Source organism: Silurus aristotelis (assembly GCF_946808225.1).
Source record: "Silurus aristotelis genome assembly, chromosome: 12".
Classification (NCBI taxonomy): domain Eukaryota; kingdom Metazoa; phylum Chordata; class Actinopteri; order Siluriformes; family Siluridae; genus Silurus; species Silurus aristotelis.
In genome coordinates this window covers 9,600,022-9,624,171 of record NC_139585.1, presented here as the reverse complement: position 1 = coordinate 9,624,171, position 24,150 = coordinate 9,600,022, and the positions used below count along the sequence as shown (strand labels likewise).

At 35.8% G+C, this 24,150-nt stretch overlaps 1 protein-coding gene across 1 annotated transcript in view; it reads left to right on the top strand.

The window, feature by feature from the left end:
- Positions 1–23,685, top strand: part of st6galnac (ST6 (alpha-N-acetyl-neuraminyl-2,3-beta-galactosyl-1,3)-N-acetylgalactosaminide alpha-2,6-sialyltransferase) — a 27,509-nt gene extending 3,824 nt beyond the window's left edge. The window contains exons 3-21 of the mRNA XM_083557397.1: positions 1,718–1,862; positions 2,200–2,365; positions 3,756–3,930; positions 4,376–4,514; positions 5,621–5,724; positions 5,832–5,915; positions 6,596–6,695; positions 7,005–7,171; positions 9,406–9,437; positions 9,965–10,017; positions 16,689–16,825; positions 17,997–18,228; positions 19,112–19,277; positions 19,592–19,766; positions 20,059–20,197; positions 20,526–20,629; positions 21,198–21,281; positions 22,235–22,334; positions 22,848–23,685. Coding sequence (XP_083413523.1) covers positions 1,718–1,862; positions 2,200–2,365; positions 3,756–3,930; positions 4,376–4,514; positions 5,621–5,724; positions 5,832–5,915; positions 6,596–6,695; positions 7,005–7,171; positions 9,406–9,437; positions 9,965–10,017; positions 16,689–16,825; positions 17,997–18,228; positions 19,112–19,277; positions 19,592–19,766; positions 20,059–20,197; positions 20,526–20,629; positions 21,198–21,281; positions 22,235–22,334; positions 22,848–23,018 — 2,473 coding nt within the window. The 3' untranslated portion in view covers positions 23,019–23,685. The remainder of the gene's footprint in view (positions 1–1,717; positions 1,863–2,199; positions 2,366–3,755; positions 3,931–4,375; positions 4,515–5,620; positions 5,725–5,831; positions 5,916–6,595; positions 6,696–7,004; positions 7,172–9,405; positions 9,438–9,964; positions 10,018–16,688; positions 16,826–17,996; positions 18,229–19,111; positions 19,278–19,591; positions 19,767–20,058; positions 20,198–20,525; positions 20,630–21,197; positions 21,282–22,234; positions 22,335–22,847) is intronic.
- The last annotated feature ends 465 nt before the right edge of the window (positions 23,686–24,150 follow it).

Below are 24,150 nucleotides of genomic sequence, written 5' to 3'. Positions count from 1 at the left end.
GGGAGAGGGAGAGGGAGAGAGAGAGGGAGGGGGAGGGAGAGGGAGGGGGAGAGGGAGGGGGAGAGGGAGGGAGGGGGAGGGAGGGAGAGAGAGGGGGAGAGAGAGAGAGAGGGAGAGAGAGGGGGGAAATGTTTCTCATCATATCAGTACTTTAAAGTGAATTTCTTTCAGTTCTGACACTGGAATATTTCCTATTTGTGCTTGCCATTCAGTAAGGTTTAACATGTTTGTATTGCCCCTTTTCTGATAAAAAAAAATAACTCAAATTAATATTTATCAAATTACATTTCATTACAATGCTTGTGTTTTGAATGCAATGAAACAAGATTGATTCCATTTAGATATTGCATTGAGTTCATATAGTGGCCTAGTTGTTTACTTGTCCCTTTGACAATTTCTTTATTAATTTTCCACGCTATAATTTGCTAACCCTAACCCTAGATTTGATTTTACAAAATGAGCTTGAATAATTATCCTTGATTATAGTTTTACCATCAACAGTAGGCTCCATTGAGTTTTTACTTAACTTAGTTGAATAAAAATGGCCTTGAGGATTATAATAAGTACATCAGGTGAAAACCAGTTCAGCATGTTCGGTATTATCCATTCTGCAATACCACTGCATTCTGTTTACTTTATTCCGCTATGCATTGTGTTGCCTAATGGACTTTAATGTTGTATGCTGTACAAGTTATAGGTCAAAAGAGCATAGATGGTTCAGAGCACATTCTCCAGGTTTCATAGCAAGAGGGATCCCCTACTACTATACATAAGATAAGACACGAGAGGATTCTTTGTGATTGATAAAGAAAGCAATTGCTAAATTGACACCACTGTAACGTGTACACCTAAATTTAATAGCTTATTTTTTTATATTCATTTTTTTTATATAGTAAAATGTATATAGACAGTATCTTGCAATATTGTAGATCGGTCAGTGTTATTGTCCATGCTGAGAAGTTGGTCACTGAGAATGTGGCTGGGTGTTTTTTCACCCTGAGCTTTAGAGCTGAGGGCTCCTTTGTTTTCGGGGGCAGCTTCTGGGTTTGTTAAAGGAGAGGGGGCTCGGATGTGACCATGGTCCAGACAGTCTGGCGACAGTTCTTCAGACCAAGCTGTTCCACAATGTTGTTATACAGGTGCAGTTTCCCAGTGGTTGACTTCACCACCCCTTCAGGTCTCTGTCGGCTGCAGTGTAGTGTAGCAGGTCAGGTTGCTTTACTTCATGCTTGGTTAACCAGAAGTGCTTTTTACACACTACCTGGTCAGTTCTAGTGCCTTATTTTGTAGTCTGTCACTGCTGTCTTGGTTTAGGCAGATGACCTATAAGCAGGGTGTGTTCCTATTAAACTCAAAACAACTGAGAAAAAACTGCACACACAGCATGTTTTTGGCTTTCATTTTAACTGGTAAGGCAGTTGTTGCAGATGCTAGGATTTAAACTTCTCAAACTGCCAAGCAGTTGTCCAAATGAGTCCAAATGGTATAAATACAAATTGTTTATCAAGGAGTCAAAATTTTATTTATTTATTTTTTAATTTTTTTATTTAATTTTTTTGGCGCATTCACAATGAACAGTAAATCTTATCCATTTACCCACCAGGCCACATTGGCAAAATGTTGGGAAATCTTGCTATAATGATTCTGCACGACTGGTCTTGATGTCCTGTTGAGAAAAAAGTATCCCATTTATAAAATGTGTTACTTATTTTGGCAGCCAAGTGACTAAAAGCGGGCTTCACACAACTAAATCTCCAGAGGAAACCGTAAAACCAACCAAACCCTTAACCGAAACAGCCAAACCCACAGAACCAGACTTTTTTGGAGACAAATACACCTCTGATGATAATCTACTACAAGATGTAAATATATATTTTTTTTAATAATTTTATTTGTACAATAATTTTACCCTTGACCTCAAAGTAAAACTGTTGGTGTTTGATGTAAAAACAAGTTCTGTGTTTAAATACATATTTTATAGATCAAATGTAGAAACTCATCTTGGTTCTATCTATTTTGCTCACAAATAATCCTTAAATAATTCTAAATTACAAACATTTATTTTCAACAAATTTAAATACTATTATGTTCGAAATATTAATGTCGATTGTTTTAAACTTCTGTACATATTTTCAAATGGGGCTAAACATGTCTTCAGCATTGATTATTATTATTATTATTTTGTTTTTTGCATTTCAGAGCTGCCCAACAAGTATTCGGAAAAAGGTGTTGCGGAGTGACTTTGGTGAGAGGTTCTTGCCCAATATTCCCGTTCTGCAATGGGCAAAGCATTTCTCAAAGCCAGAATATAAGCGGTTATCCCGCTATTATGGTGCACATGGATGGGGTAGTGTTGATATCACAGGTGGGTGATTCTGTTAAAATATTGTGGTGATGGTAAGGGTGTGAACCTATTATTGAGTTCAGTATCACATAAGGGTGAGAAGCAGGGTATTGAGATGTTGCAGTCTAACGATTATTCTAGGTCTTCATATTTAAAACGTATTACACAAATCGCCATGGTTAAATATTTAGGCTAAACTGATTTACTGTCTGGGCTACATAATAACCTCTCCTAAATTTGTAAAGGTTACTTTTGTCATGGGTTTATAAACCTTGTGCTGATTTTATTTATTTTTTGGTCTAGAAATGCAAATATACAGCACTGACCTGACCTGTTCAATTTGCTATGTAATGTCAAATTGTAGTTATGGTGTTTCTCCAAACACACGTTAATCAGGGATGTGTATGTGTGACTTTTTTCATGTTGAAAAGGGTTATTGCAGAATTGCAGTGCTTGAAGTATAAACCAGTTTGTTGTAGGCTGTGTTGATGAATTTGAGCAATCCTGTAACTGTATGTGTCAGTCCACATTGTTAAACATAATTCATCCGGAAAGTCCTTCCCAGAATGGATGAAAAAGAAACTTCCTCCTGGTTCCTATTACAAAATTGGTTAACCTGGAAAAACTGCTCAGATTATTATAATTTTTTTTTTTGCAAATATTCAGCACTATACTTCTACAGTCTGTTATTGCAGAGATGATTTACAAGCCATGATTCTCACGAGCACATTGATAAACCATCAGAAATCTTTATTGAAGTTGGTAAAAAAAAAAAACGTGCTATTGTCAGAATCCGTCACTGAAAAGCGCTACAGGATATGGAGAAAATGTTTATTTTTTCACATAATACATTCATTCCATTTATCTTACAGATTGAGCGAAAATGTCAGGCAATGATACCGAGATAACCTATTTAGTATTAATCTGAGTATTTTAATTAGTTTACTTTGTCTGGGTTGCAGAGTGGCCATGGAAGAGAGACATTCGTTGACTTACTATATTCCTTTCTTTATAATGATAGCTGATTCATTTAGTTATTTTTGTTACCTGCCTTTAAAGGGGATGGAAAGTGCTTCTGTACAGCTGGAAGTGTGATTTTGATTTTAGTGTGATATCACTTATTTTTATTATTCAATTCTGTAGGCTGCTCTCGCCTATTCAGCGCCTTCTGTGTGCTGAGTTTTAAGGCGACTTATCAGTTTACATGTATAATGGAAACATGCTGTACTTTATCATAATGATAGTCACTCAGTTATGTTTGCATATGTGTCATCCATTCATTAGTGTGACAATGTCTAAGGCAGCAGGTTATGGCAGATGATCTGGATGTCTGTAATATGAAACTGCTATCTATTCCAGTGAGCTATTAACAATTACAGGCTATTTAATAGCACATCCAATGTGTTTGCAGTTCTTCAGGATTCACTGGCCATCTTGAACGTTTCCGCAAATCGGATAATGTTTGACGACTGGGAAGAACGGCAGAACGGCTCGCAGTGTATCCGCTGCGCTGTAGTTGGAAACGGGGGAATTCTGAAAGGGTCAAAAAGAGGCCAGGAGATTGACCAGAACGACTACGTGTTCAGGTTGGAAAACATGTTAAGCGATTTTCTAAAAATGGGGGGGGAAACACTGAGTATACTGTTTATGCGAGCCAATTGAGTGTGAAAATTAAAATAGTATGAGCGGGTGATTCAGATTGTTCCTGTGAGTAAGAGCTTGGCAAAACGAAAGCTAGCAAAAATGCTTGACATTTATATGAACCTTGTATCACGATATATAGATTTGCTAACTGCTAGTAACAGTAGAATTGTGTGTACACTCGTGTATATAAATACGCGTCAGAAACCTCAGGTTGATATTTGTTTGTTTTACACACACAATCTTTACATGCCATCTAGGAATTGTGGCTAGGCCTGAGATACAAGAGTGTGGCAGGAAGAATAAATAGTTAGTAATTTAACTAAAGAAAAAAAGCATTGATAGTAAAAAAAAAAAAAAAAAAAAAAAAATGTTCTCTTGTTTTTATAGAACAAATGGTGCAATTATTGAAGGCTTTGAGGAGGATGTTGGTGTGCGTACCTCTTTCTATACCTTCTCTACGAATACCTTACGTAACTCTTTGAGAAATTATGCAGGTTTAGGATTTAATGGCCCCCCCAAGAGCAAGGTAATGAACAATTCTGCTTTTTTTTTTTTTTTTTTTATCTCTCTAGCTCACTTTGGAGAGACAGTGTATGCATGTGTGTGTTCTGTAAATAAATATATAATTTTACTATAGCCTGTCCGGAAAAGCAAAACCATAAGTAAATAAAAAACTGAAATGACATGGTAATAGGCAAACAGCAGCATCATGAGACATTTTTATTTGGCCCTCTTTAAGTTAAAGGCAGCCATGTGATGGGTTTATGATGTTCTGGAGTTTACACATTATCTTTAATAGAGAGAAGAAGCACAGCATCTGTAAAATTGTGTGAATTGCACCTTTAGTCTGGAGAAAAGTATAGACCCGAAGTGTGTTCACAAGACTGCTGTGCCCTCATGCAGTACAGTTTCTCTGTTAGCATTTCTCTTTACTGCTTCATGTTTACAAAATTAATCACCTTCATTCATCCCACTGTGTGAACCCAGGCCAACTATCATTACACCCTATTAATGAGACTGATTAACCACAAAGATGTTTTTGTCTCATGTTACCTCATGTAGGAAGATGCTGTAGTATTTGTTGAATCTGTTTGTTTATTTTTTTTCCTCAGCAGTTTGCAGTGTTTCACATTTCATTGATCAAATCCAAATCACTGTCATCCGGTGCCATCTGTTCATTCATTCAGTTATAGGAAGCTACATAATTAAGACTAATTAGCATACAAGTCCCAGTGGAGAGGATGATTATGCAGTCGTAATCCTTATCCGCCTCCTGTATGTTTCTTGTATAGAAACTCATGTTTATACCCGTGACAAACTCAGAATTGGCTTAAATTTTGACTAAGATTTATTTTTGAGTCCTCAATTTACAACTGTAATCTGAAAAGACAGATTTGTACCCGTTATTCGGTTCTCGACTTTAGTAATGTCCTTTAGTCCTTGGATGTACCAGACTGAAGAGATTTTCATTTCATGTTTGGGCTTATTAGTATTGTTAACACAGTTAATTTTATGTTGCATTATTTACATGCGTTCATATAGTCAAACATTCTGTCATTAAACTTTTATTCAATTTTTTTATTATTATTTTTTTATATATTTGTTGCCTTTTTCTACTTATCTTCCTTCCAGGAGACCAAGTACATTTTCCTTCCTGATCATGACCGGGACTACATTCTTATGAGGGCTGCAGCCATGCACACAAAAATCGAGACAGGATCTGAGAGGGGTGTTGAGTAAATACTGCAGTTATCTTATTTCCCACATGATCATTTTACAAACCAGATGTCATGCTTGCCAAATGTGATCTTTTCCTTACTTACCTAAATGTACCTTTTTATAGGCCAAAGCAGTATTTTGGAGATGACCTGAGTGTGGAGAAATTTAAAATGTACCACCCAGATTTCATCCGTTACCTTAGAAACAGGTAGGTGTGGGTGCTTGCTTACTTTAGGGATGCACCTGGTGCAAGAAGCCTCAATGTTTAGAGGATTTGTGTATATAAAACACTGTATAGCGGTTATTACTTTGGGGGGTTTCTTCCAAGTACTTCAATTGAATCATGTCTTTGTTTTAGGGAGGGAAAATGGAGTTTTGTAAATTGTAACTGTGTGTGAAATTGTGCCCTGTGATGGGTTTTTCTGGTGGTCCTTCTTCTTGTTCATGGAGTTCTGTTAAATAGGTTCCAGGTTTCGCTGCAACCCTGTAATGATGAACAGTATTTAAAAAAAAATTTATGTATTGTTGAGCTGCTTGTATGAAGAGTATTAACGCATCTATATATATTTGTTCTGGATCAGTCTTTACACAATTTTAGTGTAGCAACTTTAGAAGCCATATAATGTGCAAAAAAAAAAAAAAAAGATTACATCCTCAGTTATTGATTTACACAGGCCAAAGTAGATAAGTGGGTATCTTGTGTTTCAGTTAAATCTGTATTTACACATTTAATCCATTTGGTATTTCAAGGTTCTTCGTTTGTCCACTGTCATCTGAGGTGTGATATTTTGGTTTAGAGTATTTTATTAATGCGCTAGGCCAGTGGCAGTGGAAAAATGGAAATGTTCATCTCTATCTGTAAGCTCAAATCTTGTTTCTCTCCTGTAGGTTTCTGCATTCAAATACACTCAAAACCAAATATAAAGAAATCTATAGACCGTCCACAGGAGCAGTAATGCTGCTGGCCGCTCTTCATACGTGTGATGAGGTAAGAGCTCTTTGTTGTTTTGCCTTATGTTTAGGAAAATCAATATTGGTGCATTCTTACTAAAATTCTGGTTTGTTTCTTAGAAATGTTTGGGTTTGTGTTAATGCATTTTGTTTGTAATATTATTAGAGAGAGAATGCAATAAGCATTGTATTGCACATGCTTAAAGGATATTTGTACAGTCTTGTGTAATCATATTTAAATGTTTTTTGACCATGGCTATTTTGCCCATTGTCACACTGTATTGACTGACTGACTAAACAACAACTGAAAACTGGCCTTGCCCTTTTGTTGATCTGATATTAAAAGGTAAACGCCTATGGATTTATGACTGCGGACTATGGGAAATATTCAGACCATTACTACGACAAAAGTTTTCATCCAGTGCATTTCTATGCCAACCACGACCTGCACATGGAGATGGTTCTTTGGCAGCAGCTGCAGACGGCAGGACTTATAAAGATCTACATGCATACGTGAATGCTGTGAGCTCGCTTGGATCCAAATGTTAAAACAGCAAGGCTGTTTTGAAGGAAACAAGGTCTTTTTGGTGTAGGCAAAACCCTTGTAAAGTTTACAGCCTCTGTATTTGGCCTTCCTTAGCTAAAGTGTGTGTTAATGAGGAATACGAAGTCATTGCTTTATTGCCTCGTAAACCTTTTCAGGAACTCAAACAGTGTTGAATGTGCAGAGACAATAACCATTAACCTGTTCTGACAATGCAGTGTCAATATAAGATGCCTTACTGCGAAGTATAAAAAGTGTTGGCTTAATTGAATGAGTTGAGGTACGTGTTCAATGATTGCATATATAGCGGCGAAGGTTCTAACATCAAATGCATCCGATGAAAACCAAAGACCAACCACTTATGTAGGAAAAGTTTTAAAAATCTTGGTGTGCCAAATGATGTGTAAAAAAAACAAAATTTTATTGTGTACTATGAAGAAAACGTTTGCTAACTTTAAAACGCATAAGAAATACTTAATGATGCTGAAGTAAATTCTGTAGATTCTCTCAAGTACATACTCACTGTTTAATTTATTATGGACACCTGTATGTCTGTGCAGTTAACTATATGGGCAATAGTGGCAGGAACACAATGGAAAAAGTGTGTGGAGTCAGGTCAATAGCTTCAATTCACAAATCAGCAACACACATCAGCATGGATCAAAAAGTGTGATCACGATGACTAACAGTGGGGAGGTTGTTGGTGTCGGAGGGGTCAGTTTGAGTATTTCAGAATCTGGTGATCTGGGAATTTCATATAAAATTCACACCAGTGTTTGTGGGGAATCGAGCAAAACAGTTGTCTGTAGGCTAAAACATATTAAGAGAGAAGTCTGTAGTAGCTCATAAGCACTGCTTACAACTGTGGTGAGCAGAAAACCATCTCTGCATGCACAAAACATCACAGCTTGAGGTGGGTGAGCAACGACAACAGATCACACAAGGTTCCATTACCGTCAGCCAAGAACAGGAATCTGAGGCGATCATTGGCAAGTCTAAAAAAAAAAAAACCCTTACAGGTTTGCCCCAAGCATAAAATGTAAGTGGTATCAGTTTCCAGGACATGAATCTGAGGCGAACTGTATATTTTCTTGATTTTTCATTAACATGTTTCTGCTCAAAGTATTCTGTTTTTCATATAATTCCATGGAGATTGTTGTCAAAGAAATTCCCAGGAGATCGGTTGTTTCTCAAATGCTCAACCCAGCCCTTCTGGTATAATATATAGATGCCACAAAGATCAAATTTTGTTTGTTCTGATATTGATACTTGAATGTTAACTGAAGCTTTTGGCCTGCATATTTTATTTTACATTGCACTACTGTCACATGACTGAATAGAAAACTGCAGAGATGTTCAAGGTGTTCCTATTAAAACAGATGAATTCCAGTTCGTTTATTGAATAGCAAATTAATGTTTGTTAAAAAAAAAACTGAAGTGGTATTTTTTTTTTATAAATGAATTTGTGAATTTAAATAGCTAATTTGTCCATGGGGAAAAGACTCCTGTTATATGCGAGTCCCTCCATATAAAGCTCAGTAAATATCCTAGTAATCAACCATGTTGGAGATTTTTTTTTTTTTCTTTCTTTCTTTATTTTTCTTTCTTTTTAAGAAATGTCTATTTCTGAATCCTAATGCATTCTGGAAAGATATTTAAATTTGACTGCTGACTGTAAGCTTCCTCACAAAAGTAAAATATATTTTTGTAGAGGCCAAATTCATCCATATTTAGATTAATGAAAAAATGTTATTTTGCTGTTAGAGTTAACACAAACGAAACAGTCTTTAGCATGTTCCAGCAGAAATATGAAAAGCAGCATTTGGGACACTTTTGCTCCGGTGACATCGCTAGATGAAGGAGAATTCCTAATTCACAGGCAAGGAGGCAGAGCTGGGAGAAAAATCAGTGCCTTGTTTTTTTTTCCTTTCTTGTCTCACATTTGTCTGATGGTATATACAGTATATAAAGATTTTCCTATGTGTGTTTTCCCCTTAATCTGAAAGAGGTACTACATCACCAAACTTAAAGAACAGCCCCCTCCCCACCCCCCATCGACATTTTTACTCATGCATCTCAATCTTTCCAGAGTGCTAGCACTGACTGTATCATATACCTAAAAAGAGGAACATGTATTGTATATAAGTTTCATATTGAAGGATTCTGTTGGCCATTATTACATTGTACCTGTTTGCTGCATCAGCTACACTGGTGTTTCTGCAACCGATTTCAGAGGTACAATAAAACTAATTAACTTCTAATTTATTTTAGTAGCTATTCTAATTTAAAATTGGCTTTGCTGATTGTTTTTTTGTTTGTTTGTTTGTTTGTTTTTGTATTTTAAACTTAGGACCCAGTAGAATGGTTTGAGGTAAAAAACACTAACTGGTCACTACTTATCAAATATTCAGTGTACAACAAATAAACAATATATATGATTTTTGTGGTGAAATTACACTTGCCCTCAATTAAGTCTCTACTAACACCACCTTTCTATTTTGTGTTATTGTATTTTATTTATTTTTGCGTTTTTGTTTCCTCATTTATTACACTAATTTGTGTGTTTGTAGGTAGTTATTAAAGATTCTGTAGGTAGCAAGAGATGAACACTAGGGGTCGCTCACTCAGTGCTGTTCATCGTGTGTACCCGTGTCATTTGATCTGCAGCAGATGGACGGAAAGAAGGAATGTGCGAGTCTTTATTGACGCACTAAATAACAGCAAAAGCACACCTTTTTAAATATTTTTGCGTGTGTGTTTAGGTCTGGTGCTGGACAACCAAAAAGGAAAGGGAGGGAGAGCTCACCAGGTGGAGGTAGACACAGTGCCAAAAAAAAGTCCAGTCATACACACATGTTTAAATGATCTGGTATTAAAATAATTAAAAAAACATGCAACAATGTAACTCTAATGCAAAAAGATTATGAGTAATAGACATTGCATTAGGGTTAAATGTGGCACGAGAAGTTAACATTCACACATAAAAATTACTATAACATAGAACACGATTTGTTTGTATAAATAAAGATTTTAAATAAACAAATATTCAATTACAACCAGTTTTATGTTAAACAACTCTACATAATAAAACATAAAACATAATAAATAACACATAATACATAATAACAGTTGTTAACATTCACACATGAAAATTACTAAAGTATAGTCAATTACAACCAGTTGTATTATGTACAGTTGTTTAACAACTGTACATAATACAACTGGTTGTAATTGACTCTATGCTTTAGTAATTTTCATGTGTGAATGTTAATTTCTCATGCCACATTTAACCCTAATGCAAAGTCTATTACTCATTCATTTTTTGCATTCATTGTGTTACATTGTTGTGTGCTTGTTATTTTTGTGAGACATCTTTCAATCTCAGATCATGACAAGGGTTTGAGAGACTGGTCTTTTCAGTGTTCTGAATGTCACTACTCTTAAACTCACATTTTACAGCTTGGCTTAGAAACAAAGAACCGTGAATGTCACGTTTGAAAAGGTCATATATGATTGATACAGTGCGAGTGTGTGAGCACTGGTTTTCATCTTACCAATACTTCTACATTCATGTACCAGATTCCTCTGTTTTACATCAGGGCCGTATCACAGCACCCATTCTGCCTGGATTATTTTCCTATAACTGATTGCGGCCCACTAAAGTAGTAAATCAACATACACACACATACAGTATGCTACTAAACTAAAATAATATATATGTAATTTAATTGATTTTTTTTTATGTCATAGAAGCAGGGTGGGATCTGCTCAAAAAGTTTTTATTTGCATTTCTTTTTCTGTTTGGGTAAAAACAAGTCATTAAAAAAAAAAAAATTCTTGCTTCTCATCAACTTAACATTTCTAATTCTTGGTGATTTCCCTGACCAGGCTGTTGAGTGAATTTGTTTAAAAAAAAATATTGAATTGTTTGGAATTTAAATTTAAGCCCCCCCGGTATAAAGTCACATATGCATTACATGTGTGTAATGAGTATGCAATTTCAGAGATCTGTTTTATAGTTTAATAATACAATTTAGAATGTGTGGTATGCAGAACAAAGAGACTGATTGAGTCATTAGAAGGTTAATACGGATATAATCTGCCAGAGAAGAATGGTGGAGAAGAGCTGCTGAGCATATACACAATGATCCTGAGTCATCAAAAGTTATCATTATCAAGTCAAGTCAAGTTTATTTGTATAGCGCTTTTCACAACAGACATTGTCTTAAAGCAGCTTTACAGAAATCAACAGTCAAGGTGAATAGTGTGCATTTATCCCTGGCGACTGTGGCAAGGAAAAGCTCCCTTAGATGTTATGAGGACGAAACCTTGAGAGGAACCGGACTCAAAAGGGGAACCCATCCTCATTTGGGTGACATCAAGAGTTTGATCATAAATCTTTCAACAATACAGAACACTGGAGAGTGAGAACTAACATGAGCACTGGAGTGTAAGATTATAAGTAAATGTTCTTTCTACAGTCTTTGGTATGAAAGTAGGAGCTACTGAGCTCAACATTTGTGATCATCACAGATCCAGCATCAGCTTCTTCATGCCAGAGCCTTTAAACACTCCAGGAGGTCCAATGTCAAACTCCACACATGCAGTGGGATCCAATTGGCACTGGTACGTCTCTGCGAAGTAGCTGCGAGTTTGGCAGCTACTTCTTTAAAGTCCATAATCTTCATGAGGTGGGATGTGACTGGATCTGGCCAAACCTCAGGATGCCTCGGGATGGGGAGAGAAAGAGAAGCAGTGGAGAGAAATTAGCGTAGCTGCTGTTCATGATATTAACAGCACAAGTTGATAATGTGCATGTAATCATATATTCTGGAGCACAAGGTTGTGATGTGATGTGTGTGATGTGTGTTATGTGTAGGCTTTGCTAAAAAGATACGTTTTTAATCTACACTTAAACTGGGAGAGTGTGTCTGAGCCCCGAACACTGTCAGGAAGACTATTTCAGAGTTTAGGAGCTAAATGTGAAAATGTTCTACCACCTTTAGTGGACTTTGCTAATCTAGGATCTACTAGAAGTCCAGAGTTTTGAGATCTCAGGAAGCGTGACGGATTGTAGCATGTTAAAAGACTGGATAGATACATGGGAGCCAAACCATTTAGTGCTTTATAAGTGAGTAGTAGTAGTTTGTAGTCTATTCGAAACTTAACCGGAAGCAAATGTAGGGACGATAAGATTGGGGTTATGTGGTCATATTTTCTTGACCTAGTAAGAACTCTTGCTGCCGCATTCTGAACTAACTGAAGCTTGTTTATTAATGACGCAGGACATCCACCTAGTAATGCATTATAGTAGTCTATTCTGGAGGTCATAAACACATTGACGAGCTTCTCTGCATCAGATATAGATAACATATTTCTTAGCTTAGAAATATTTCTAAGGTGAAAGAAGGCTGTTTGTGTAACTTGGTTGATATGATTTTTAAAAGATAAGTTGCTGTCTAAAATAACTCCCAGGTCTTTTACTGTTGAACTAGTGGTTACAGAACATCCGTCTAAATGCAGGTTGAGATGCTGGTGCTTCTGTATACTCGTTTTTGGGCTGATGAGCAAAATCTCCGTCTTATCAGAATTTAAAAGTAGAAAGTTATGGGTCATCCAATCTCTTATTTCCTTAACACACTCAGTTATCCAAGTTAATTGAGCTGTATCGCCTGGTTTAGATGAGATATATAGTTGGGTATCATCAGCAGAACAATGGAAGCCAGATTATGGCCATATTTGACTAATAACAAAACATATGTAGGTACTTATGAGTGTAAATTTGAGTACCATTTTTACTTACAACCTAAAATGTTTGGTTTGTAGTTGAACAATGCCAGGGCAAACAGGGTGAAGTGTTACGTGACTTTTATAAATGTCAAAGGTGTAGACTGAATCGAAGGTGTAGACTCTGCTGTTAATCAGGTGCATTTATGTACATAAGGCACCATGAAGCTCAGTTCTGAATGCATATTCTTATTGAGTTTGTGCGGTTTTCAAAGCCTCATTGATAACAGTTCGGTGTTTCATAGGACATAAAAATTTATCTGTTCAGAATGAAAATTTGGTTGGTGCTGGGATTTGATTTCATGACCTTCCAATTACAATTCCAGCATTTTATCTATCAAATTACTGCTTCTACTACATGACTCAGTTCCTCATGACTCAATGTCCAAAACACCTGCGTAAAATGATGGTATATTTAATAAATTTGAGTCAGATGAGGGTGAACTGGGTTGTGTCTTATGTTTATGTTGTGTTACACTATTGACTATTGGATATGAGCTTGTTTTCACACAACTGCAGCAGACTCATCGTGATGACATACGTCAGGTTTGCGTTTTGGACACAAATCTTTACACTCACTAATGTTCGTTTTTAAATAGTAAAGGCTTAAGGAATGTGCGTTCTCGACATTACAACAAAACAAACTTGATTTACCCCTTAGCTGTCATGCAAAAAGACAATAGTAACACCCATGAATTGAATGCACATGTTCAGGTCCTCTTTCACATACAGTATATATAGTGGTGTGAAAAAGGTGTCCCTTATTTCTTATTTATTTGCATGTTTGTCACTTTAAAGTTACAGATCATCAAACTAATTTAAATATTAGTAAAAGATAACACTAGTGAACACAACATGGTTTTAAAGAAGGATTTTATTATTGAGGGAAAACAAAATTCTAAACCACATGGTCCTGTGCGAAAAAGTATTTGCCCCCTAAACCTAATAACTGGTTTGGCCACCCTTAGCAGCAACAATCAAGCGTTTGCGATAACTTGCAATGAGTCTGTTACAGCTCTGTGGAGGAATTTTGGTCCACTCATCTATGCAGAATTGTTGTAATTAAGCCACATTGGAGGGTTTTTGAGCATGAATCGCCTTTTTAAGGTCATACCGCAGCATCTCAAAAAGATTAATTTAGTTTTTCTTCAGCCATTCAGAGGTGGGCTTGCTGGTGTGTTTTGGATCATTGTCCTGCTGCAGAACCCAAGTTCGCTTAAGCTTGAGGTCACGAACAGATGGCTAGACATTTATCACAGCAAGTCTTCCAGGTCCTGAAGCAGCAAAACAGCCCCAGACCATCACACTACCACCACCATATTCTACTGTTGGTATGATGTTTTTTTCTGAAATGCGGTGTTACTTTTACGCCAGACATAATGGGACACACACCTTCCAAAAAGTTTAACTTTTGTCTCGTTAGTCCACAGAGTATTTTCCCAAAAGTCTTTGGGATTATCAAAATGTTTTCTGCCATAACTGAGACGACCCTTTGTTCTTTTTGCTCAGCAGCAATTTTCATCTTTGAACTCTGCCACGCAGACTATTTTTGCCCAGTCTCTCTTATGGTGGAGTCATGAACATTGACATTCACTGAGGCAAGTGAGGCCTGCAGTTCTTTGGATGTTGTTGTGGGGTCTTTTGTGACCTCTTTGATGAGTTGTCGCTGTGCATTTGGGGTAATTTTGGTCGGCCAGCCACTCCTGGAAAGGTTCTCCACTGTTCTCCAGAGTCCCAAAGCTTTGGAAATGGCTTTATAACCTTTTCCAGACTGATAGATCTCAATTACTTTATTTTTTCATTTGGAAAGGACCTTTAGTTATTTATTTATTTTAATATAATCTCATTGTACGTTTCCCCTCCTGTTCACAGCTGACATTAGGGACACCAATACATTGGTCCTCTCTTTTTTCTAGTTGGTTATAAAGCTAAAGTAAAACATTATCCAGTGATATAGCTTTATCATGTTCATGAATGCTGCTTGACATACAAATGACAAATCACAAAAGACTACTAACAATAAAAGAAAGGCTCTTTATTGTTCTTAGAAATGTTCCCAGACTGGTTATCTGACTGTAGACTTTAGATGTTTCGCTTTTGTTGTATTCAGTGTTTCCTTATTACCAATCCTTGTCATTTTTACACGCTTCCTTATACTTCTTCAGCTTTTTTTTGGCCCCTCCTTCATTCATTTCTTTTTTTTTTCTTGAAGGGGCAGGATTATGTGACTGTTGCTTGTTTTACACACAGACCATCCCTTTTGTTGCTTGTGTGTTTGTAGAGCGCACAATTTAATGGGATTGATTTTCTGAACATTGTTTACCAGATTGTGTCCAAAAGAAATTTCATCTCTAAGTAAGAAACATTGATTTTTCTCTTTTTAATTTCCTCTCAGCCTAATATTTAAACACTTTGTATAATGAGTGAGTGGACAAGGTGCACTTATATGCAATTAAATGATCAGATGTACTTTCTTTTTCATCATTTGAATAAACTGTTTTTATTGATTGCTGCATGTTTTAAATTCACTATAGGAGAGATTTCTAATAGCTTTCTAACTGTAATTGTTGAACTTGACAGGTTTGTCATGCTACCAATTTAGGGCAGTGCCATATCACATTGTTCATTATATACCGATACAATTTATACACTGCTGATGATTTGCAGCATATTTTTAGACATAAATGACAATATATTACAACTTTTAAATGATTGTTTAAGTTCTTGCGATCATGTGCTGGGGAATAGATTATTAAAGAAAAAGTGCTATTTTGCTTCCAACTTGTTTAAACTTGACAAGATTCAGCAGATTTCTTAGTTATGTTTTATTTATAAATGTTTTGTTTTTCAAACTAGTTAGAGGCTTGTAGCAGTGGAATGCACACAGTCATTGTGATTTTTGCGGCTTTTCATGAGAGCCATGCTGTTGAAAATATGTACAAAGTGCACCAACAAACCACACAATGACACACACACACCATTCTAATGCCAGCATGAGTCACGAGTCCAGTGTATTCTTTAATGGCACGTAATTAGGATAACATTGTTAATTGATTCATTCATTGATATTGACAAATTTTTCTTTGTGGCCTGAGGCAAGTGTGCTCTTTAAAATGGATTGGATGGTGCAGTAGCTGAATGTTAAGTAGAGAGTTTGTGATTGCAGGGGGGGAAATGTGTAGTCACTGTTTTTGTTTGAGGAAGCTGCTTTACCAGATCGGTTAGTTCTGCTTCTGCATTCTCAAAAATAAGCAAAACAAAAAAAAACAATAGTTAGTTGATGGATAGTGTGTCTTACTCATTGTTTTTATTTAATGGTTATTTATTTATTTTTAATTTTTTTTTAATCTTTTTAACTTGAAGGGTGTTTTTTAATAGAAATTACAACGAATATGAATATCTATTAGGATATATTTATTTTGGAGACTTCAAAGCACTTGTGTAGGTTCCTATAGATGAGGTTATGTGCAAAAATAAATCTCTTTGCCATTTACTAAAACAATATTTGCATTTTGATTCTCTCCTTATTCCTTAATATAATACAAGATTACAGCAAAAAGGGGTGGATACATACATTTAAATGTCACCTTCTGTTTCACAGAGCAGGACCTACTTCCAGGTTTATCAGGCCATTTGAGATTAATGAGAAGACGGCCCTCAATTTTCCTTCATCACTTCTCAAAATCTTGATGTGATCAGCTGTTTTGTCTGCCGCAAGACCATCAAGATCGCAAGATGATATTTTTGCGACATCAGAAAAAGCTAGTGCTGTCCTTGTTCGTGTTCTTTTTAATAGAAGGGTTGTACCTACTGGGCTCAAACCGTAATCACAACAGGTATAGAGAGTCCTCATAATGCTGGTGTTCTAAAGCAGGCTGATAAATGTAATAAGCTATACATCTCTTATTTACTGCACTTAACCTTATTTAACCTTTACTGACCTATGATAGACCTCAGTGAAAGTATTGGAATGGCTTTCCTTTCCTGATATTTATATCTAGATGGGTTAATTTAGAACATGGCATCTTTTGTTTGAACCCAACCATTTGTAATAAAGAACATAAATCACAAAATCTTTGCTCTGAACCCAACATTTTACATTTGAAAAAGAATTTACATAAAGGCAAGAAAGCTCGCTAATGGAGGAAAAGCAAGCCACTGTGAAGCTTAGAAAAGAGGGAAAATTATTTGAAGTCATTGTACATGCATTGGGCATGTTCAATGCAACACTTTAGCTTCATTGTCCTGGAAAAGAAAGAAACAGCTGGTGTACTAATAACTAGACAGCAAATAGGTCAGCTAAAGAAGATGCCAAAAGCAGTGAAGGAAAAAAAAACCCATCCAAAATCAAGACTCACAATGAATGTCCAAGGGGTATGGCAAATTAATTACACCCCACTAATCAAAAATCGCTTCAAAAACAGAAATACAGAGGCCTTCCCAATAGATGAAAACCATTTATCAGCAGTAAGAATGGCTAAATTCCAATTTAAAAGAAATGTAACCAAGCCCAGTGTGTTCAGAATAAAAATTGTCTGCTTATGATGCAGGATAAACAAAATTATCAGTCAAGCCAGGATTGTTTATCATTGGGTCACTGGCTTGATGTAGTTAATGCAACTGTATGGAGCAGCAACCAAAAATAACTGGTTATTTACTTCGAGACTATCTGCTCCTATACGTTTACTCACCTAAAAAACACCCAGAGGTGCCATTTTTCAATTCAACCGATCTACAAGTAAATATAGAGGAATGAAAGCTAAAATTCTGATCTATTTAATATAAATCTCTTTAGTAGATTTCAGCTTTGCATGGACCATTAGTAAAAAAAATGTGGTCTTTTTGTAGTACTATTGCCATAGAAAATAAATACTGATAACTGGATATTAAAATGGCATTATTGTCAATGACTGTCATCATAAAAAAATAACGCTTTATTAATGCGCCGTTTGTAGTCCGTTTCGAATATTCTATTTTTTACTTTCATTCTTTTTGTTACAATTAAAGTTTAGAGGACTACAAAGGATACAAGGACACATACCCTGATCTTTGGAATTCTGATATGGAAAATGAAGATGAACAGACAGACGACACAATAGAGGATGTATACAAAAGACCTTGGATCGAAATGCACTACAAACCTACAAATTCTCCAGTGAAACCTGTAAATCCAGTTCAACTCTCAGAACAAGATTTCTTAGGAGATGAATATGCAGTTGATAATAATATGCCACAAACTGTAAGTATTTCACCTTCTATATTTAAACAATCACAATTTCTGTTTCTTTTCTTTATGAACAATCTGCACCGAGTGTTTCATTCTATATTAAAAAAAAAAAAACTATTGGAATGAGGCAAAGTAATTCTGTGCTCTGTATATTCTTTAATCAATGCAAATAGATAAATAAATAAATTATTAGTACTGTTTTTTTTTTAAAGGTACAAAAAATGTTCTCCAATGGTACAAAACAACTTCAGTCTCAGTGCTGAAAACTTCTTAGCTGGGTTAGCAAGGTTCACCATAAGTCTGTGGAACAATATTACACCCATATGTGGTTCTTTCCTTGTGTGTTACCACAATGCTTGAAGCGCATAATTGTATGAAATGTCTATTGTATACTTTAGCATTACAAATGTCCTAAACTGGAACAAAATCCCCCAAACCTGTTCCAGCATGACAATGCGCCTGTGTTAAAAAAGGAAAAAAAAAAAAAAAGGTCTACAAAGACATGGTTTCTCGAGATTGGTGTACGGCCCTGCAAGCTAATTTTCCCCTTTTATTAACTCAATTTAACAGTGCTGCAAATACTGTATGATTGTGCTGAAAAAATTTGACTTGTATACATTTTCATAAATGTATGTCATGCGAATTAAAGCAATTTCTTGCATTTTGTTGTAAGAGCTATGGAATATTTAGAAATGAAAATTAAAACAGCAGCCATCTTGTTATTAATGCATTACAAATATCGTAGTGGAAGAGGCTTCCAACGTCTGTTAAAAATCATGCCATGGTAACTTTAAGACCAAGGATATATTTAGTGGCACTTCATCTTTCATATTCATTGTGAATGAAAATGCAGTCTGCTGATGTAACTGACTGTTTACTTTATTTTATATATAAGAGCTGCTCCAACAGCATCCAGAAAAAGATGCTGAAGACTGACTTTGCTGCGACGTATCTATCCAGTGTGCCAGTCTTGCAGTGGGCAAAGCATTTCTCTGAGCAGGAATACGAGCGGTTATCTCACTATCATGGTGCCCATGGCTGGGGTAGTGTCAGTATTGACAGTGAGTTCCATTTATTACTGCTAGAATTTGCTTTTAATGTGAAAGAAGGATCATTAAAATTTTGACCCATTAATTTGATATCAGCCCTCGTGAGGTGTTTTTGCACATAGTCCAAGCATAATTCTGGTAACCAAAGCATGAAACATCTGCTTATTTATTAAGAATGCAAACTGGCTTAACTTAAGTTTCAAATAAAACCTTATACATGATATTGCCTGAGCAATCAAATCAAATACACTGTGCACTTTATTAAAAAGAGAAGCTTAGAGGTGTTAGATTAAACATTTACAAATGCATGTCTGATGTTTTTCCAGTTTTGAATGAATCTTTGTCCCTCCTAAACACTTCTGCTAACCGGGTGATGTTTGATGACTGGAAGAATAGAAAGTCCCGATCAGGTTGCATCCGCTGTGCTGTGGTTGGAAATGGAGGAATCCTGAATGGGTCAAAGAAAGGCAAGGAGATTGACCACAATGACTATGTGTTCAGGTAAGATAATATTTGAGCAGTCATTTTTAGGAATGGATTGTCCTGGAGTCCTAAAAGAAAGAAAGAAATCTGTGATCAAAAGACAATTATTAGAGGATAGACCATAATTTCTTCACAAGTGTAGCGCTGTGTGATTCTCATTGTATTCTAATATAGCTTTCTATAAAAAAGAAAAGAAAATTTAAGTTGGTTCTTAACATCTATAATCTTAACACAGATTCAGGCCCAAAAAGGTAAAATGTTAATAAATAAATGAAATTTAATTGGTGTAACTAATTTCTTTCTCTTTCAGGACAAATGGTGCAGTTATTCTTGGCTTTGAGAAGGATGTTGGCTCACGTACCTCTTTCTACACCTTCTCCACCAACACCTTTCGCAACTCTTTGAGAAGTTATGCACGTGCAGGCTATAAAAGCGCTCCAAAGAGCAAAGTAAGAGACAGTCCATCTCTAACTACTTTAGAGAGGCCACAAAAAGGGGCTTTTTAAATAACTCAACTCAATTACTGATTATTAAAAGCAGGTATTTACACTGTAGCTTGGCTTATGTTACCTGATTTTATAAATATATTTTGAAGATGAAATAGATGTTAGATGAGACATATAACTTACAATATACAGTAAAATTCCTGGCAGTATTAGAATGCTAGGTTCGGCAGCTTGCTCCAAAAAATAGTGAGAAGTCAGGCGCTAGTGTAAACTCTACTTTCCCTCTCCTTTTAATGTTTTTGCCCCTCTTTCCACTACTTGACATTTCCAGGAAACCAGGTACATTTTTCTTCCTGATCATGACCGGGACTATATTCTCATGCGAGCTGCATCCTTGCACATACCAATCAAGTATGGAAAAGAGCGGAGTTCAAAGTAAATACTTCAGATTTTACACAATGAATATGTTAATGTACCATTTATATTAGTCTTTGAGATTTTATATATATATATATATATATATATCTCAATAAATTTGAATATCATTAAAAAGCTAATTTATTTTAGTAATTCAATACAAAATGTGGAACTCGTATATTGTGTAGATTCATCACACACAGACTGATATATTTCAAGTGTTTATTTCTTTTAATTTTGATGATTATGGCTTACAGATAATGAAAACATAAAATTCAGTTTTTTAGAAAATTTTTATATTGTGAAAAAGTTCAATATTGGAGACTCGTGGTGTCACACTTTAATCAGCTCTATCTATCTATCTATCTATCTATCTATCTATCTATCTATCTATCTATCTATCTATCTATCTATCTATCTATCTATCTATCTATCTATCTATCTATCTATCTATCTATACACACACACACACACACACACACACACACACACACACACACACACACACACACACACACACACACACACACACACCCATATACACACAAACACAGAGGTAAATAACTTTTTTTTCTGCTCATTTTAGGCCTCCTGTATATTTTGGACCTAATGTAACTGTAGAGAACTTTAAAATGTACCACCCCGACTTTGTCCGTTACATCAGAAACAGGTGAGATAAAGTGTTTAAACACAGTTATTGATAGAAAATTTTGTTATTTTAAACAACAATAATATAAACAGCTGATCACCAGCCTATGATTTTGTTTCTTTTTTGGTCAAAGAGAAATTTAAAAAGTTAAAGTTCCAGACAAGTTTTTTTTATTTTATAAATTCTTTTTTACAAAGCATCAAAGATAAACAATGCTTAAAAATAGTCAGTTTATTGTTGCAGTTACAAAAGTGTAACTTGATCACCGACCAATCAGAATCAAGAATTCCACAAGGTTTGTGTACATTTACTTTAGTCCCACAGGAAGCATTTTCCCGGTTTCACAAGCTTCAAGCCAAAAAACTGAACACCATAACATTAGATCAATGAAATTGCCGAACGGGTTCAGGTTAAATCAGATGCGCTCCCACTGAATCGGGCCGCACCACATCATAAATATGGATGATGTTCCTCTGACGTTTGACCTGCCGCTCACTCGGACTGTCTACAGGAAAGGAGAATCATTCGTCACAATAAAAACAACCGGGCATGAAAAAACGCACTTCACCTGTGTTCTGAGCTGCACGGCATCAGGAGAAAAGCTTCACTGATGGTGATTTTAAAACGCACGACGATGCCAAAAGAAAAACTCTCGAGAGAAATAGTTGTGAAAGGAAGGAGGAAGACAGTGAACAATGACTTTCTTGGTACGCTACTGTTTAGATACAAGCCGTGTAACAGACACTGTCTTTCAGTAAAGCCTGTGTAAAGTTCATTCGTTTCAATGTAGACACCTGCGGCATATTTATGTTCAAAATAAAAATCGTTGTCAAATTCAGTGGGTGCGGCTTATATTTGGGTGCGCTTAATAGTCCGGAAATTACGGTACTACATTAAGCCATGAACAGTGTAGAAATGTAAATGCTCGACTGTGTCTATAGACTACTGTGTCATTTCTTTTTGTTATGCTGTAGGTTTCTGCATTCAGGCAGACTTAAAAGCAGACTGAGAAACATCTACAGGCCGTCTACAGGAGCCGTGATGCTATTGGCAGCTCTCCATACGTGTGACGAGGTAGAAGTTCTTTTTTTTTTTAGATAGGTGTAATGTTTGGTGTGGTGTTGGATTTATGATGATCGCAAATGTTTATCTATTTTATGAGTTGCTCAATGGCTCCTAGTTTATTAACCACAAATGACTGTAAAAGACTGTAGAAAGATCATCACTCATAATCTCATATTCCAGTGCTCATGTTAGTCCTCACTCTCCAGTGTTCTGTATTGTTTAAAGACTATAATCACACTCTTGATCTCACACAAATGAGGATGGGGAAACCTTTTAAATCTGGATCCCCTTAAGGTTTCTCCCTCATAACAACTAAGGGAGTTTTTCGTTGCCACAGTCCCCATCGCTACTCATCAGTGATAAACACACACCATTCACCTTAACTTTTAAATTCTGTAAAGCTGCTTTGAGACAATGTCTGTTGTGAAAAGCGCTATAGAACTTGACTTGACTTAACGTGTAATCCAGATGAAAGCTTTAGGAATACTGATCTTTCTCTGTTCTTTGTTGTTATGTCAAAAGGTAAACGCCTACGGATTCATGACTCCAGACTTCAGAAATTACTCAGACCATTACTATGACAAATATCCTCGTAAGGTGCGTTTCTTCGCCAACCATGACCTGCGAATGGAGTTGAATCTGTGGCAGAAGCTACACAAGGCAGGACTGATAAAGCTCTACATGCGAACATGATCCTTAGTCTAACAAGCCTAAATTGGACTCTGACCCCTCGCAGGATTTGAGGTGTTTTGTGCTGTAGATCAAAATCCATGTCATGTTTTAATGCCTTTGGATTTTATTTATAAAAAAATTTTCCCCACAAATTAGAGTAATATTAATGAACTTTGAACTAGATTACATTTAAACCTTGTCAGCTGACATTTTTGAAGTTGACAAAATTATATTTTCGTGTAAAGCATGAAACTTTCTAAGAATTTGATGAATGTGTGTTGGGAGCATTGTGCAATTGTGACTTGTAATTTAGTTTACACTTGTTGTGTAATCACATAGATGAAGGCTCTTATAGCAAAATGACATCAATGTTTATACAGCATAATTTCTGGTGAACTTTGACTTTAATGCTTATTGTTATGTTTTTCTGTAATATATTAAAGACAGGGAAAATATTATGAAGTCTGCATGTGGAAGATGGGACTAATTTTTAATATTGCTACCTCAAATAAGTTATAAATAACAGCTAAGGAAAATGTCTTGTATCGACAAATAGTTGGTTGGTGATGGGCATTTACTTAAAGACAGTTTTGCCTCTTTTGCCTTTTTTTTCTTTTTTTTTTTTTTTTTTAATGATTCAAGTTTTAATTTATTTATTATGAAATAAAGGAAGTAGAGTTTGCCTTGACTGATCTGTTTATTTAATAGGTAAAGAAAGGAAATAGTTTGTAATTGGGATGTACACCAAAGTTGTAATTTGCCACTGGCATGTAACTCCTTCATGTTTAACAAGCTGTAAAAAAACCATTGTTAACACAGTACTTAGTACATTGCATAACATTGTCCTGGAGCACGGGTTATATAATTACAGTCAAAACTATAGCGATCACATCTACGGGTGAAGCAAGGGCAATAAAATGTTTCATGCTTACTCAAGATGTACAGTAAAACCCAGTTGGACTTACATAAAGCATAAATTGCTCGTAGGTCCATTTGCTTGTACGTTCGAACTAATTTTCCCCATAAGAATGAATGTAAAAGTGATTTAATCCTTTGAGATCTCATTTGATCGCTTATTTCTGCACTAAAAAAATATTTGTAGCCTATGTTAACAAACAAATACACCGCAAATGACTCTATTGACAAAGAAATA